This window comes from Dipodomys ordii, unplaced genomic scaffold (assembly GCF_000151885.1).
Source record: "Dipodomys ordii isolate 6190 unplaced genomic scaffold, Dord_2.0 Scaffold118, whole genome shotgun sequence".
In the NCBI taxonomy this organism is placed as follows: domain Eukaryota; kingdom Metazoa; phylum Chordata; class Mammalia; order Rodentia; family Heteromyidae; genus Dipodomys; species Dipodomys ordii.
The window spans coordinates 221,572-234,045 of record NW_012267334.1 but is presented as its reverse complement, the minus strand read 5'-3'; the positions used below and the strand labels follow the sequence as shown (position 1 = coordinate 234,045).

Here is a 12,474-nt window from a genome sequence, read left to right as displayed (position 1 = left end):
GGACAGCACAGGCTGCATCCGTGCGCACACTGCACTGAGGAAGCTGAGCACGAGGACTGGGGTCCACGTGGAGCCAGCAGGGTCGGGCAGGCCTGAGGCCCACGTCAAGTCTTCCTGTCCAGGTCTGTGTGTAAAGTAAGTTTCCAGTGCTGGTCATTTTGACAGCTCCAGCTCCGTCTCAGCAGCATGTAAGGCCACCTTTGCACCTGGAGATGCGGCCCGGTTAGGCCACAGTCACATTGTGTTCATTTTATAATGAAAAGGGTTGTAACTGATGTTATGCATGTGTCTTTTAAAATTACATAATACTCAGAGGGCTCATAGACCAAGAAAATTCATATTAATTTTTTTCTCCAACCTGGGAAGACACAATGCTAGCCTGCCCAGTCCCTTCTTCGCAGGCCCAGCTGACTCGTCCACAAGGTTCCAAGAGTAGCAACAGACTGGGATCTTGACTCTGCACCCTTGCATTTTACGACTTCACATTCAGCAGCCCCTGTCCTGTCTCAGTGGGCATGCCCACTGGTGGTCCCTGCTCTGCAGCCAGGCCTCTGCATGCCTGTGGCTATTGGGCCTCAACTCTGCTGCCCTATCTCCCCATGTATATACAGGCCTGTCTCTGAGAACAGTCTCCCCACCCGGTTGTCAGCTCAGATCCCCAGGGCGAGACCCTGGCTTTTCAGTATTGAGAGAGGGCTCCCCGGTGCCCTTGGTGCATTGCTCTGAGGCACCCACGTCTCTCCCCTTCTTCCTCTTTTGGCTTTTTTTTTTTTTTGCCAGTCCTGGGGCTTGAACTCAGGGCCTAGACACTGAGCTTCCTTTGCTCAAGGCTAGCACTCTACCACTTGAGCCACAGCACCACTTCCAGCCTTTTCTGTGGATGTGATACTACTGAGGAATCGAACCCAGGGCTTCATGCATGCTAGGCAAGCACTCTACCATGGAGCCACCTTCCCAGCCCCTCCACTGGCTTCTTGCATCAACCAGAGCCACAGAGCCTTTAAGGCTATATGTGGTCTTCCCTAGCCTGTGCTGTGGCCAGGTCCTGAGTCCTAAGAGCCTGGATCTGGCCACCCGGCACCCCGCCGCTGTGACCCAGCCCTGCACCAGGCTGGACCCAACCCTGAGGTGCACAGAGATGGGTGCTGGCTTGCTCACCCTCTCCTTGTCCTCTCCTCATGGGCTGGGCTCCAGGCTGGGCTTCACCCTCACTGGTAGATCCTGCAGGCACCAAGTACATACAGCGGGTAGCCTGCCACCTCCAACCCCAGGGGTTCAGCGGGAGCTGGAGCTGCATTCAAGTCCACAGCAGGGTCCCCATGGCCGGCTGCCTGCGCCCTGAGGTGGGAGCCGCCGCCTGCACTGGTGTCCTGCCTCTGCCGGCCCCTCCCCTGCTGCGGCACAGGGCGGCCCCTCGGCCACCCACGTCTGGGCGTGGCACCCTGCGGAGACCTCACCTCCCGGGAGCGTCCTGGACCAGGCCCAGTGCAGGACACACTTCCTCACCCCAGCACGAGAGCCAGGTCCACCCTCTGCTGACACAGGCCTGCCAAGACCTGGGTTAGAAGTGTGTAGGGGAAATCAGATCTCATTAAATGATGACACCTTGATAGTATAGTTGTCATTCCTAGAGGCAAAGCAAGAAGGAAGTGAGGAAAGCTGGGAGAGAGACAAGGCCCAGCTTCTGTGAGTGTGCTGTGGCCGCCTCTAGGGGTCAGGAGGTGCCGGGGTCCCCGGGCAAAAACCCTGGGAGTAGATCCTGAGTCACCTCAGCCTAATGGCTGTGCTCTGTGGTCTCCTGTCATCACAGGAGAATAGTCCTGTCATGTCTCATCCAGCTCCTCCCCTCCCCTCCCCTTTTCCCCTTCCCCTCCCCTCCTGCTCCCCTTTCCTGTCTACCCCTCCCCTCCCCTCGCTCCCCTCTCCTCTTTTTCTCTTCCCTTTCCTTTTTCTTTATGTGAGAAGTTCAAGCAAAACAAAGGTGATGAGAAAATAATGAAAGAGCAGATGTTAGTGAGATAGACAACAAACACACCAAACATGAGACAACTAGTAAAGACAAAAACTGGCTCTGACAAGACTACTACAGATGGCAAACTTCTGACGTAAGAATTCAGCAACAGGTGCAATATAGATTAGGAAAACCACTAAACACAAGCAACACACTTCTAGGAAGATGACTGAACAACACTGATTCCAGACACAGAGGATTTGGAGTTACTCTGAGGAAACAGAACCAGAGTTAGAGCCTCAGATAAAACAGCAGGCTGGTCTGTGAATCCTACGGAATGTGCACAGTGTAAGTTCTCTGGGAACAATGTAGAGTTGTTGAAGTTCTTACCTGTTCTGCACATGAACCCTTTTTCTGACATTATTGCCAGGTAGCAATATGCTAATATTTCTAATTTACTTGGTGGTTCTTTTGATGTATAGAATTTCTTAGATCTAGCCGGGCGCTGGTGGCTCACGCCTGTAATCCTAGCTACTCAGGAGGCTGAGATCTGAGGATCGCGGTTCAAAGCCAGCCCAGGCAGGAGAGACCGTGAGACTCCTATCTCCAATAAACCACCAGAAAACCGGAAGTGGCGCTGTAGCTCAAGCGGTAGAGCGCTCGCCTTGAGCTGAAGAGATGAGGGACAGCGCCCAGGCCCAGAGTTCAAACCCCACGGCCAACAAAAAAAAATAATAATAATTTCTTAGATCTATTGTACTATAAATTTTGTATTTTTTTTATTTTACCTATCTTTAAGTAGTTGTACAAAGGAGTTGGCATTTAACAAAGAAGTTTATAAATACATCCTGATCAATGTCAACCCTTCCAAAGCACACCCCCATCTCTCCCCTCCACCTCTTCCTCACTCTTCTTTTTTTTTTTTTTTTGTCTTTTCTTTTTTGGTACTGGGGATCGAACCCAGGACGTTGCGCTTGCTAGGCAAGCGCTTTGCCACTGAGCTACATCCCAGCCCACTCTTCTTAATTTTCTACGATTTACACTGGATTCTTGATTCCATTCCCTCCCTCTTTTCATTTGTCTACCTCTTTTCCCTTGACCCCACCCCACCGCCTTCCATTACCGCTAGTTTGTCATTTTTGCTAGGTTTATTTGAATGTGCTAGAGCCAGGGCTTGAACTAAGGGCTTCACAATCAGTCTGTTGCACATGACTAGTGCTTTTTACTTTTTGAGCTACATCTTCGGCCTGGCTTTTTGTTGGTTAATTGGAGATTGAAGCTCAAAGGTTTTTCTGCTTGGTCTGGCTTCAAACGGCAATTCTCCAGGTCTGCAGTCTCATGAGAGCTGGGATTACAGGTAGACCATTTATGTCTGGGTTTGCTTTGTTTTCAGGTCCTTGGGAAGCTCTCTTGCAGTCACTGAGGTTCTGATAGTGCCCTTCTGCCTGTTTTTTTTCAGGTTTGCTATGAATATATTCTCCTGTGTCCCTGCTAATATTTGGGGGGGGGGTTGTGGGGTTTTCTTTGTTGGTCGTGGGCCTTGAACTCTGGGCCTGCGCATTGTCCCTCAGCTCTTCAGCTCAAGGCGAGCGCTCTACCACTTGAGCTATAGCGCCACTTCCGGTTTTCTGGTGGTTTATTGGAGATAGGAGTCTCACGGTCTCTCCTGCCCGGGCTGGCTTTGAACCACGATCCTCAGATCTCAGCCTTCTGAGTAGCTAGGATTACAGGCGTGAGCCACCAGCGCCTGGCCTCACCTTTAGTTTTAGAATCAGCTTCTCAGGTTATACACATAGCAGGCTTCTTCCACCCCAATCCTGGGGCTTGAACTCAGGGCCTGGGAGCTGCTCTGTTTGCTCAAGGGTAGTACTCTACCCACAGCTCCACTTCCAGCTTTTTTGTGGTTAATTGGAGACAAGAATTTTACAGTCTTTCCTGCTGTGGCTGGCTTTGAACTGAGATCTTCAGATCACAGCCTCCTAAGTAGCTGGGATTACAGGTGTGAGCCATGGGTGCCCAGTCCATGGTAGGCTTTTGTCAAGAATTTGATACCGTCAATAAATTGGTTAGGAAAAATATACATCTTTTTGATATTGAACTTCCAACACATAAACAATATACCTGTTTACTAACTAGGGTCTTTTTGTTTGTTTTTGTCGGTCGTGGGGCTTGAACTCTGGGCCTGGGCACTGTCCCTCAGCTCTTTAGCTCAAGGTGAGTGCTCTACCACTTGAGCCACAGCACCACTTCCCGCTTTTTCCGCTTATGTGGTGCTGAGGAATCGAACCCAGGGCCTCATGCTTGCAAGGCAAGCGCTCTACCACTGAGCCACCTTCTCAGCCCCTCTAACTAGGGTCATTTTTAAGCTTACTGCATTTATATCGTATTTATTCTGATGTGTTTAGCTGTTTACATACTAAGTAAAAGATTCTATTTTAAAGTTACACTTCAGTTGCTCTGTTTAGAAATGAAGTTCCCTTTGTATGCTTCATTCATTCATTCATTCATTCATTATTAGAGGTACTAGTGTTTGGACCGGGGGCCTTATACCTGCTAGGCAAGCACTATGCCACTTGATCCACATCTCCAATCCTATATACTTAATTAATACATGGCAACATTGCTAAGTTTTCTTTCTTTTTTTTTTTTTTGGTCGTCGTGGGGCTTGAACTCTGGGCTTGGGCGCTGTCCCTGCACTCTTTAGCTCAAGGCGAGCGCTCTACTGCTTGAGCCACAGCACCACTTCTGGTTTTCTAGTGGTTCATTGGAGATAAGAGTCTCACAGATTTTTCTTCCGGGGGCCGGCTTGGAACCGTGATCCTCAGATCTCAGCCTCCTGAGTAGCTAGGATTACAGGCCTGAACCACCAGCGCCCGGCCTAATTGCTAAGTTTTCTGATTGGGAGTCTAATTTGTTAGACATATTGAGAATTATTTTTCATTTTTTCCCAATCTCTAAGTTTTTTATTTCTCTCATCTTTTCATGCAAGCTGAGATGTACTGGACTAGCTCCTACCACACCACACAAGTCGAAACATGACGGTGGGAAGCCTCCATTCTTTGTTTTCAGTAAAATACTTCCAACTTTTCACCATTACGATAGGATGCTTACCACGCTCTTTAAATAGAACATATGCCCTTTGTCTGCCAGGACTTGCCCTCCAGTCTTAATTTCCAGGCGTCTTTGTTCGAGCAGCGATCAGCTCAGTAAGTGCTTTGGCAGGGGATGACCCACTTTTCTTCTTTGGCATGTTACAAGGCTGGCTTCCTCTAATGGCTTTCTGGAGTTCAAAGCTCCTTGTTCCTATGTGAATTAAGCATGACGATGAGTAGTGTTAGCATTACGCCCACTTTTGGTCCTCAGTTCCACACAGCCCTGAGTCCCTCCCATCCCCGGAGTTCCCGCCCTACAGCTGGCCCCTCTTTCTCTCTGCCCAGACGCACCTGAGCTCCCATCTACCTTACTTCCTGCCCCCAGACCCTCTGCTACCTGAATAGGGACAGACGCCATGTGCTCCCTCTCCTGGGGATGTGGCCCCTCTGATTCCTTACATGTTCCTCCCGTGCCTGCCTGCCTCTGCGTGGGCCCTGGAGGGTCCTGAGGTTCAAGGGTCCTCCACACACCTCACGGAAGTCTGGCTGCTCACCGTCTGTCCAGGTTCCTCAGCTGAGCTTCTTCCTGCAGTGGCTACCGAGGCTATCTGCCACTGTTCTTCCCAGGTTCAGATGTCTGGGTTGTGCGTGCCAGTCTTACAAACCAGCTAGGAGCTGTGCCTCCTACCAAGAGAACCACACCAGCATTCACTGGGAGCCTTCCGGAACAGCAGGAAGCAGGCAGGAACACAAGTCTCCAACACACAAGCATGAAAGAATAAACTGTTACATAACAAATCAATCTATGTGGTGACAGCAAACGATCCACCCCACATGCAGCAACTTGGTATCTCGCACACGCTCACACTCACAGGCACGAGCAGGGCCATGGTGCGTGGTTCATGTCACGGTCACTTGCACACGCTCATGCTCACACTGCAAGATGCTGCTCACTCCCATGCTCACCCGCACGGACCCGCAGTTCGTGGCTTCCCGGATGGTGGGGACGCACGCCAGCTAGGCAGGGCTCAGTGAAGCTGGGAGGGTTGGGCGGCGTGGGCGCCGTCTCCGTGGCCCGGGCGGCGCCCCGTGCTCCAGCCGCACCCCAGGCCCTCAGGCCACGCGGGCCCCGCTTCCCTTCTCCACGGGGTGGCGGTGCTCCCCCTGCCAAGGGAGCACGGAGAGCCGGGCCTGCAGCAGATCCGGAGGCTGCAGGGCAAATCCCAGGCCCAGGCCAGCCGCCACTCTGGGCAGCTCTCACCTTCTGTGCTGAAATGCGACTCTGTGTGCCAAGCATGTGTGCACACACGCGCAGGTGTGTGAACACATGTGCATACGTACACATGCCTAAGCGCATGCACACACACGAGGGTAGCATTGTGCATGTATGCCTGTGTGTGCCGGTGTGCATTACTCATGTATGTGAATGTGCACATGTATGTGGGTGTTAGTGCACACGTGTGCACATAGTATATGCATGTGTGTGCCCGTGTGTGCACATTTGCATGTACTCATGTGAGTGCACATGTATATTGGGTATGTGCTAATGCACATGTGTGCACATATTACAGGCATGTGTGCCTGTGTGTGCACATGAGTACATACTCATGTGCGTGCACATGTGTTTGTGGGTATTAGTGCACACATGCATGCACATTGTGTATGCATGTGTGTGCATGTACTCATGTATGTATGTGTGCATGCGCGTGAGTTTGTGTGTGTTGGTAATGGGACTTGAAATCAAGGTTCTTGGCTTGTTCCCTTGATACCACTTGAGCCGTATCTTGAGTTCCAGACTTTTGATGGTTCCTTGGAGATAAGACTTTTTGGACTAGGCTGGCCTTGAATCAGGATTCTCAGATCTACGCCTTCTGAACAGGTAGGGTTACAGGTGTGAGCCACTGGTGCCCTGTGTAACGCACTTATTTTCTTATATTTTGGCTGTAACTTTTTTTAGTCCTATGACCCACAAGCTCTACCCCTCTTCTCCCTGTGTGTCGGTGGACAGCACGCACACAGTTACTCAGCTCAGCCTCCTCCACCTCACGGGGCAGACCCAGCACACTCAACAGTTTAGACGGCTCTGATGTAGTCACACAGTCATACCTACGACCTCTCTGTAAACCTTCCGCTGCTAGCAGCAGTCAGAACTCTGAAGGCCTCCCTATTTTTCTCTGCAATAGGTCAGCTAAGAGTCTCCCCTTCTACTTGGAGAAGTGAACCCTGACTGTTTGGGACAACCCCGGGCCAGCTTCACGGGTGTTGGCTGTCTTGTCTGCTTTGGCGAGGGTGGCCAAAGAGGGGTTAGAAAAAAGTTTTAAAGGCTGGGAAAGTGGCTCAGTGGTAGAATGCTTGCCTTTCATGCATGAGGTCCTGGGTTCGATTCCTTAGCACCACATGAGCAGGAAATAAAAAGCCAGAAGTGGCACTGTGGGAAGGGATGGGAAGGGATGGGAAGGGGAAACAAAGGAGGAGGCTACAATGCTTGATAAGAAATGTACTCATTATCTTGCCCATGTAATTGTAACCCCTCTGTACAGTATTTTCACAATTAAAAAAAAAAAGATAACCACTTCCAAGATTTACTGTGAAAAAAAAAATCCAGAAGTGGCGCTGTGGCTCAAGTGGTAGAGCGCTAGCCTTGAGCTGAAGAGTTGAGGGACAGCTCCCAGGCCCAGAGTTCAAGCCCCACGAACCACAAAAAAGAAAAAAAAATAATTAATTTTGCTGGGCACCAGTGGCTCACGCCTGTCATCCTAGCTACTCAAGAGGCTGAGATCTGAGGATCACGGTTCAAAGCCAGCCCGGGCAGGAAAGTCTGTGAGACTCTTATCTCTAATAAAGCACCAGAAAACTGGAAGTGGCGCTGTAGCTCAATTGGTAGAGTGCTAACCTTGAGCTGAAGAGCTGAGGGACAGCGCCCAGGCCCAGAGTTCAAGCCCCACGACTGAAAAAAAAAAAAAAAAGCTTTAAGACTCGGCCGGGCGCCTGTCATCCTAGCTACTCAGGAGGCTGAGATCTGAGAATCACAGTTCAAAGCCAGCCCAGGCAGGAAACTCCATGATACTTATCTCCAATAAACCACTCAGAAAACCAGATGTGAAGCTGTGGCTCAAGTGGAAGGGTGCTAGCCTTGAGTAACGAAGCTCAGGACAGAGCCCAGGGTCTGACTCCAAGCCCCAGAACCAGCACCAAAAAAAGAAAGAAAGGGGGGGGGGAGGGAGAACAGAGACAGAGGGGGAGAGAGAGGGAAGTAGGGAGGGGCTGGGAAGGTGGTTTAGTGGTAGAGTGCTTGCCTTGCATGCATGAGGCCCTGGGTTCGATTCCTCAACACCACATAAGCAGAAAAAGCCGGAAGTGGTGCTGTGGCTCAAGTGGTAGAGCTCTTGCCTTGAGCTGAAGAGCTGAGGGACAGCGCCCAGGCCCAGAGTTCAGGTCCCACGATTGACAAAAAGAAAAATGTTTAAGACTCCTGAAAAAAATAATAAAGACACTTTCATTATAAAAGGGTATTATAAGGCTAGGCACATATGGCTCATATCTGTTTTGGGTCCGGTCGTGGGGCCTGAACTCTGGGCCTGGGCGCTGTCCCTCAGCTCTTCAGCTCAAGGCTAGCGCTCTACCATTTGAGCCACAGCGCCACTTCCAGCTTTTTTTTTTCGGCTTACGTGGTGCTGAGGAATCGAACCCAGGGCCTCATGCATGCAAGGCAAGCGCTCTACCACTGAGCCACCTTCCCAGCCCATGGCTCATATCTGTAATCCTAGCTACTTAGGAAACAAAGATCAGAGGATCTTAGTTCAAAGCCAGCCTGGGCAGAAAAATTTATAGGACCTGTCTCCAATTAACAAGCAAAAAAGCCAGACTGAAGGCATGGCTCAAGTAGTAAAGTGCCAGCTGTAAGTGGAAAAGCCAAGCAAGGGCATGAAGCACTGAGTTCAAACCCTAGTATCAGTGTGTGCGTGTGCTCTGTGCATCACCTTTATAATAACAATAAATAAAAAGTAGATATTTCTTGATATTCCTTTTATGCCGTCCCTTCCTTCTTGTTTGAGATGGTCGTATAGAGATAATGCCTGGGGGAGGGCAGCCTCTTGGCGCACAAGGCCACCAGCACGAAGGCAACAAGTGTATGTGAGATGGGCTGCTCCCGAAGCAAACTCATCATCAAGTGTATTGTGTAAGCTATTGCTAGTAAAACTGGGCTGCTGGCCTCTAACTCCCTCCTGAGTGACCTGGACCAGTGTCCTGCCATCACCGTCCGGGCTGTGTGAATGAGCACAGGTCACATGCCAGCACGCACTGCCCCGTCTCCACATCTGTCCTTACTGCCCCCGTTTGGTCTTCCTGTCCACCCCAGGACCTCTCCTGTCCTAGAAGGGGTCTTCTCTGCCCTGAGGGTATGTGTTAGTTAGCTCCCTGTTGCTGACAAATTTCTGAAGACAACTTAAAGGAGGAAAGTTTTTACTTTTTTTTCTTCTCAATACTGGAGTTGATCTTTTTTTTAGGCAGGTACTCTACCACTTGAGTCACACCACTAGCCCTTTTTATTTTATTTTTTTTTCAAATAGGATCTTGTGTCTATACTGGGGCTGGCCTGGACCTCAATCCTAATGACACTAGTTGGCCACCACATCCAGGTTTTATTGGCTGAGATGGGGTCTCTCTAACTTTTTGTCTGGACTGGCCTTGATCTATTTTTTTTCCAGTCCTGGGGCTTGAACTCAAGACCTGCACACTGTCCCTGAGCTTCTTTTGCTCAAGGGTAGCTCTACCACTTGAGCCACAGTGCTACTTCTGGCTTTTTCTGTGTATGTGGCACTGAGGAATGGAACCCAGGGCTTCAGGCATGCTAGGCAAGAACTCTACCACTGAGCCACCTTCCCCGCCCTGGCCTGAACTTCCTCCTCTTCCTCCTCCTCCTCTTCTTCCTCCTCCTCCTCCTTCTTCCTCTTCCTCCTCTTCTTCCTCTTCCTCCTCTTCCTCCTCCCCTTCCTCCTCTTCCTCTTCTGTCAGTCATGGGGCTTGAACTCTGGGCCTATGTGCTGTCCCTCAGCTCCTCAGCTCAAGGTTAGCACTCTACCACTTGAGCTACAGCACCACTTCCGGTTTTCTCCTGGTTTATTGGAGATAAGAGTTTCACAGAGTTTCCGGGCTGGCTTTGAACCATGATCCTCAGATCTTAGCCTCCTGAGTAGCTAGGATTACAGGAGTGAGCCACCGGCACCTGCCCTGGCCTGAACTTCTATCTCTGCTTCCTGAGTAGTTAGAATCACAGTCTTGAGCTCCCATCACACCTGGCACCTTCTAGAAGTCCACGCTGTCATGGTATGGGTGAAGCAGGACAGCATGACAGAGAGAAAATGAAGGGGTTCCATTACTTTCCAACAGCCCACTCCATGGATTATGAGGTCATAGCTGTCATGATTTCTTCCCTTCTGAATAGTGCTGCACTGGGAACAAAGCCTGCAATGTGAGCCTTGGGGGCAGCTTAGGTCCACGCCAGAGCAGGGTAGAAAGGCTTCCAACAGGTTGGTGGCCCTGTTTCCTTACTGGATTCTAAACCAACAAAACTGCTATTGTGTGTGCTGTTTGTTCCTGGTGAGAAGGCCAGATCTTCCTGCCTCCTCTGCTCTGTGGCTGGGAAGACTTCAGTGCTGCTAGGACCCCTGAGAACCTGTGCTGTGACCACTGCGCCCAGCACCTAGGAAGAGTGAGTGAGTCCACCGAGTCCCTGAAGAGAAGGTTGGCTCCCTGTCGGTGGAGCCGTGCCCAGAAAAGAGGTGTTTGGTGAAGGCTTGCCAAGTGGAGGGACGGAGGGATAGAGGAATGGAGGGATGGATGAAGGGATGGCTAGAGGGATGGATGGAGGGATGGGTGGAGGAGTGGAGGGGTAGAGGGATGGAGGACGGAGGGATGGGTGATGGGATGGAGGGATGATAGAGGGGTGGAGGGATGGAGGGATTGATGGAAGGATGGAGGGATTGATGGGTGGTGGGATGGAGGGATGGATAGAGGGGTGGAGGGATGAGGTGTTGATGGGGGATGGATGGAGGGATGGATGGATGGGTGGAGGGATGGAGGGATTGATGGGGGATGGATGGAGGGATGAGTGGAGGAATGTGTAGTGGGATGGAGGGATGGATGGAGGGATTGATGGAGGAATGGGTGAAGGGATGGAGGGATAGATGGAGGGATTTATGAAGAGATGGATAGAGGGGTGGAGGGATGGGTAGTGGGCTGGTGGGATGGATGGAGGGATGGATAGAGGGATGGAGGGATGGGGGATGGAGGGATGTATAGAGGAGTGGAGGGAGGGGTTGATGGATGGAGAGATGGAGGGAGGGATGAATAGAGAAGTGGAGGGATGGATGGAGGGCTGGGTGGAGAGATGGATTGAGAGATGGAGGGATGAGTGGAGAGATGGATAGAGAGATGGGTGAAAGGATGGAGGGATGGGTGGAAGGCTGAAGGGATGAATAGAGGGATGGATGGGTGGAGGGATGGGTGGAGGGATGGGTGGAGGGATGGAGTGATGGATGGAGGGATAGATGGATGGAGGGATAGATGGAGGGATGAAGAGATGAATAGAGGGATGGATGGGTGAAGGAATGGGTGGAGGGATGGGTAGAGGGATGGATGAAGGATGGATGGGTGGAGGGATGGAATGGAGCAATGGGTGGAGGGATGAAGGGATGAATAGAGGGATGGGTGGGTGAAGGAATGGGTGGAGGGATGGGTAGAGGGATGGATGAAGGATGGATGGGTGGAGGGATGGAATGGAGGGATGGGTGGAGGGATGAAGGGATGAATAGAGGGATGGATGGATGGGTAGAGGGATGGATGAAGGATGGATGGGTGGAGGGATGGATGGAGCAATGGGTGGAGGGATTGAGGGACGGGTGAAGGGATGGATAGAGGGTTGGAGGTAGGGATTGAGGGATAGAGGGATGGAGGGATGGAGGGAGGGATGAATAGAAGGGTGGAGGGATGGATGGAGGGACCGATAGAGGAGTGGATAGCAGGATGGGTGGATGGATGGGTGGAGGGATAGAGGGATGGATGGATGGTGGATGGGTGGATGGATGGAGGGAGGGGATGGAGGGAACGAGGGATGGGTGGAGGAATAGAGGGATGGATGGAGGAATGGATAGAGGGATGTGTTGAAGGATGGAGGGATGGATAGAGGGATGGATGGATGGGTGGTTGGATGGATGGAGCCAATGGAGGGATGGATGGGTGGACGGATGGGTGCACCGATGGAGGTGCGTGCACCATGCCAGCTTCTCTCTAAGCCTTCAGCTACCAATGGCGGAACGAGGGGTCTGAGCGGCAGGCTCCGCGCGGATTCAGTGTCGTTTTGCGGCCAGGGCCTCGGGTTCCTGACAGTGGCCGATCGGGCGCGCTCGGCCGGGGCGCGGGGCGCGGGGC

The 12,474-nt window shown here is 51.4% G+C and overlaps 1 protein-coding gene across 1 annotated transcript in view; it reads left to right on the top strand.

The window, feature by feature from the left end:
- Positions 1–4,986: 4,986 nt before the first annotated feature.
- Cacna1b (calcium channel, voltage-dependent, N type, alpha 1B subunit) overlaps positions 4,987–12,474 on the top strand; it is a 181,386-nt gene continuing 173,898 nt past the window's right edge. Inside the window, exons 1-2 of the mRNA XM_013029324.1 lie at positions 4,987–4,992; positions 5,918–6,043. Of these exons, the coding sequence (XP_012884778.1) occupies positions 4,987–4,992; positions 5,918–6,043 (132 nt within the window). The remainder of the gene's footprint in view (positions 4,993–5,917; positions 6,044–12,474) is intronic.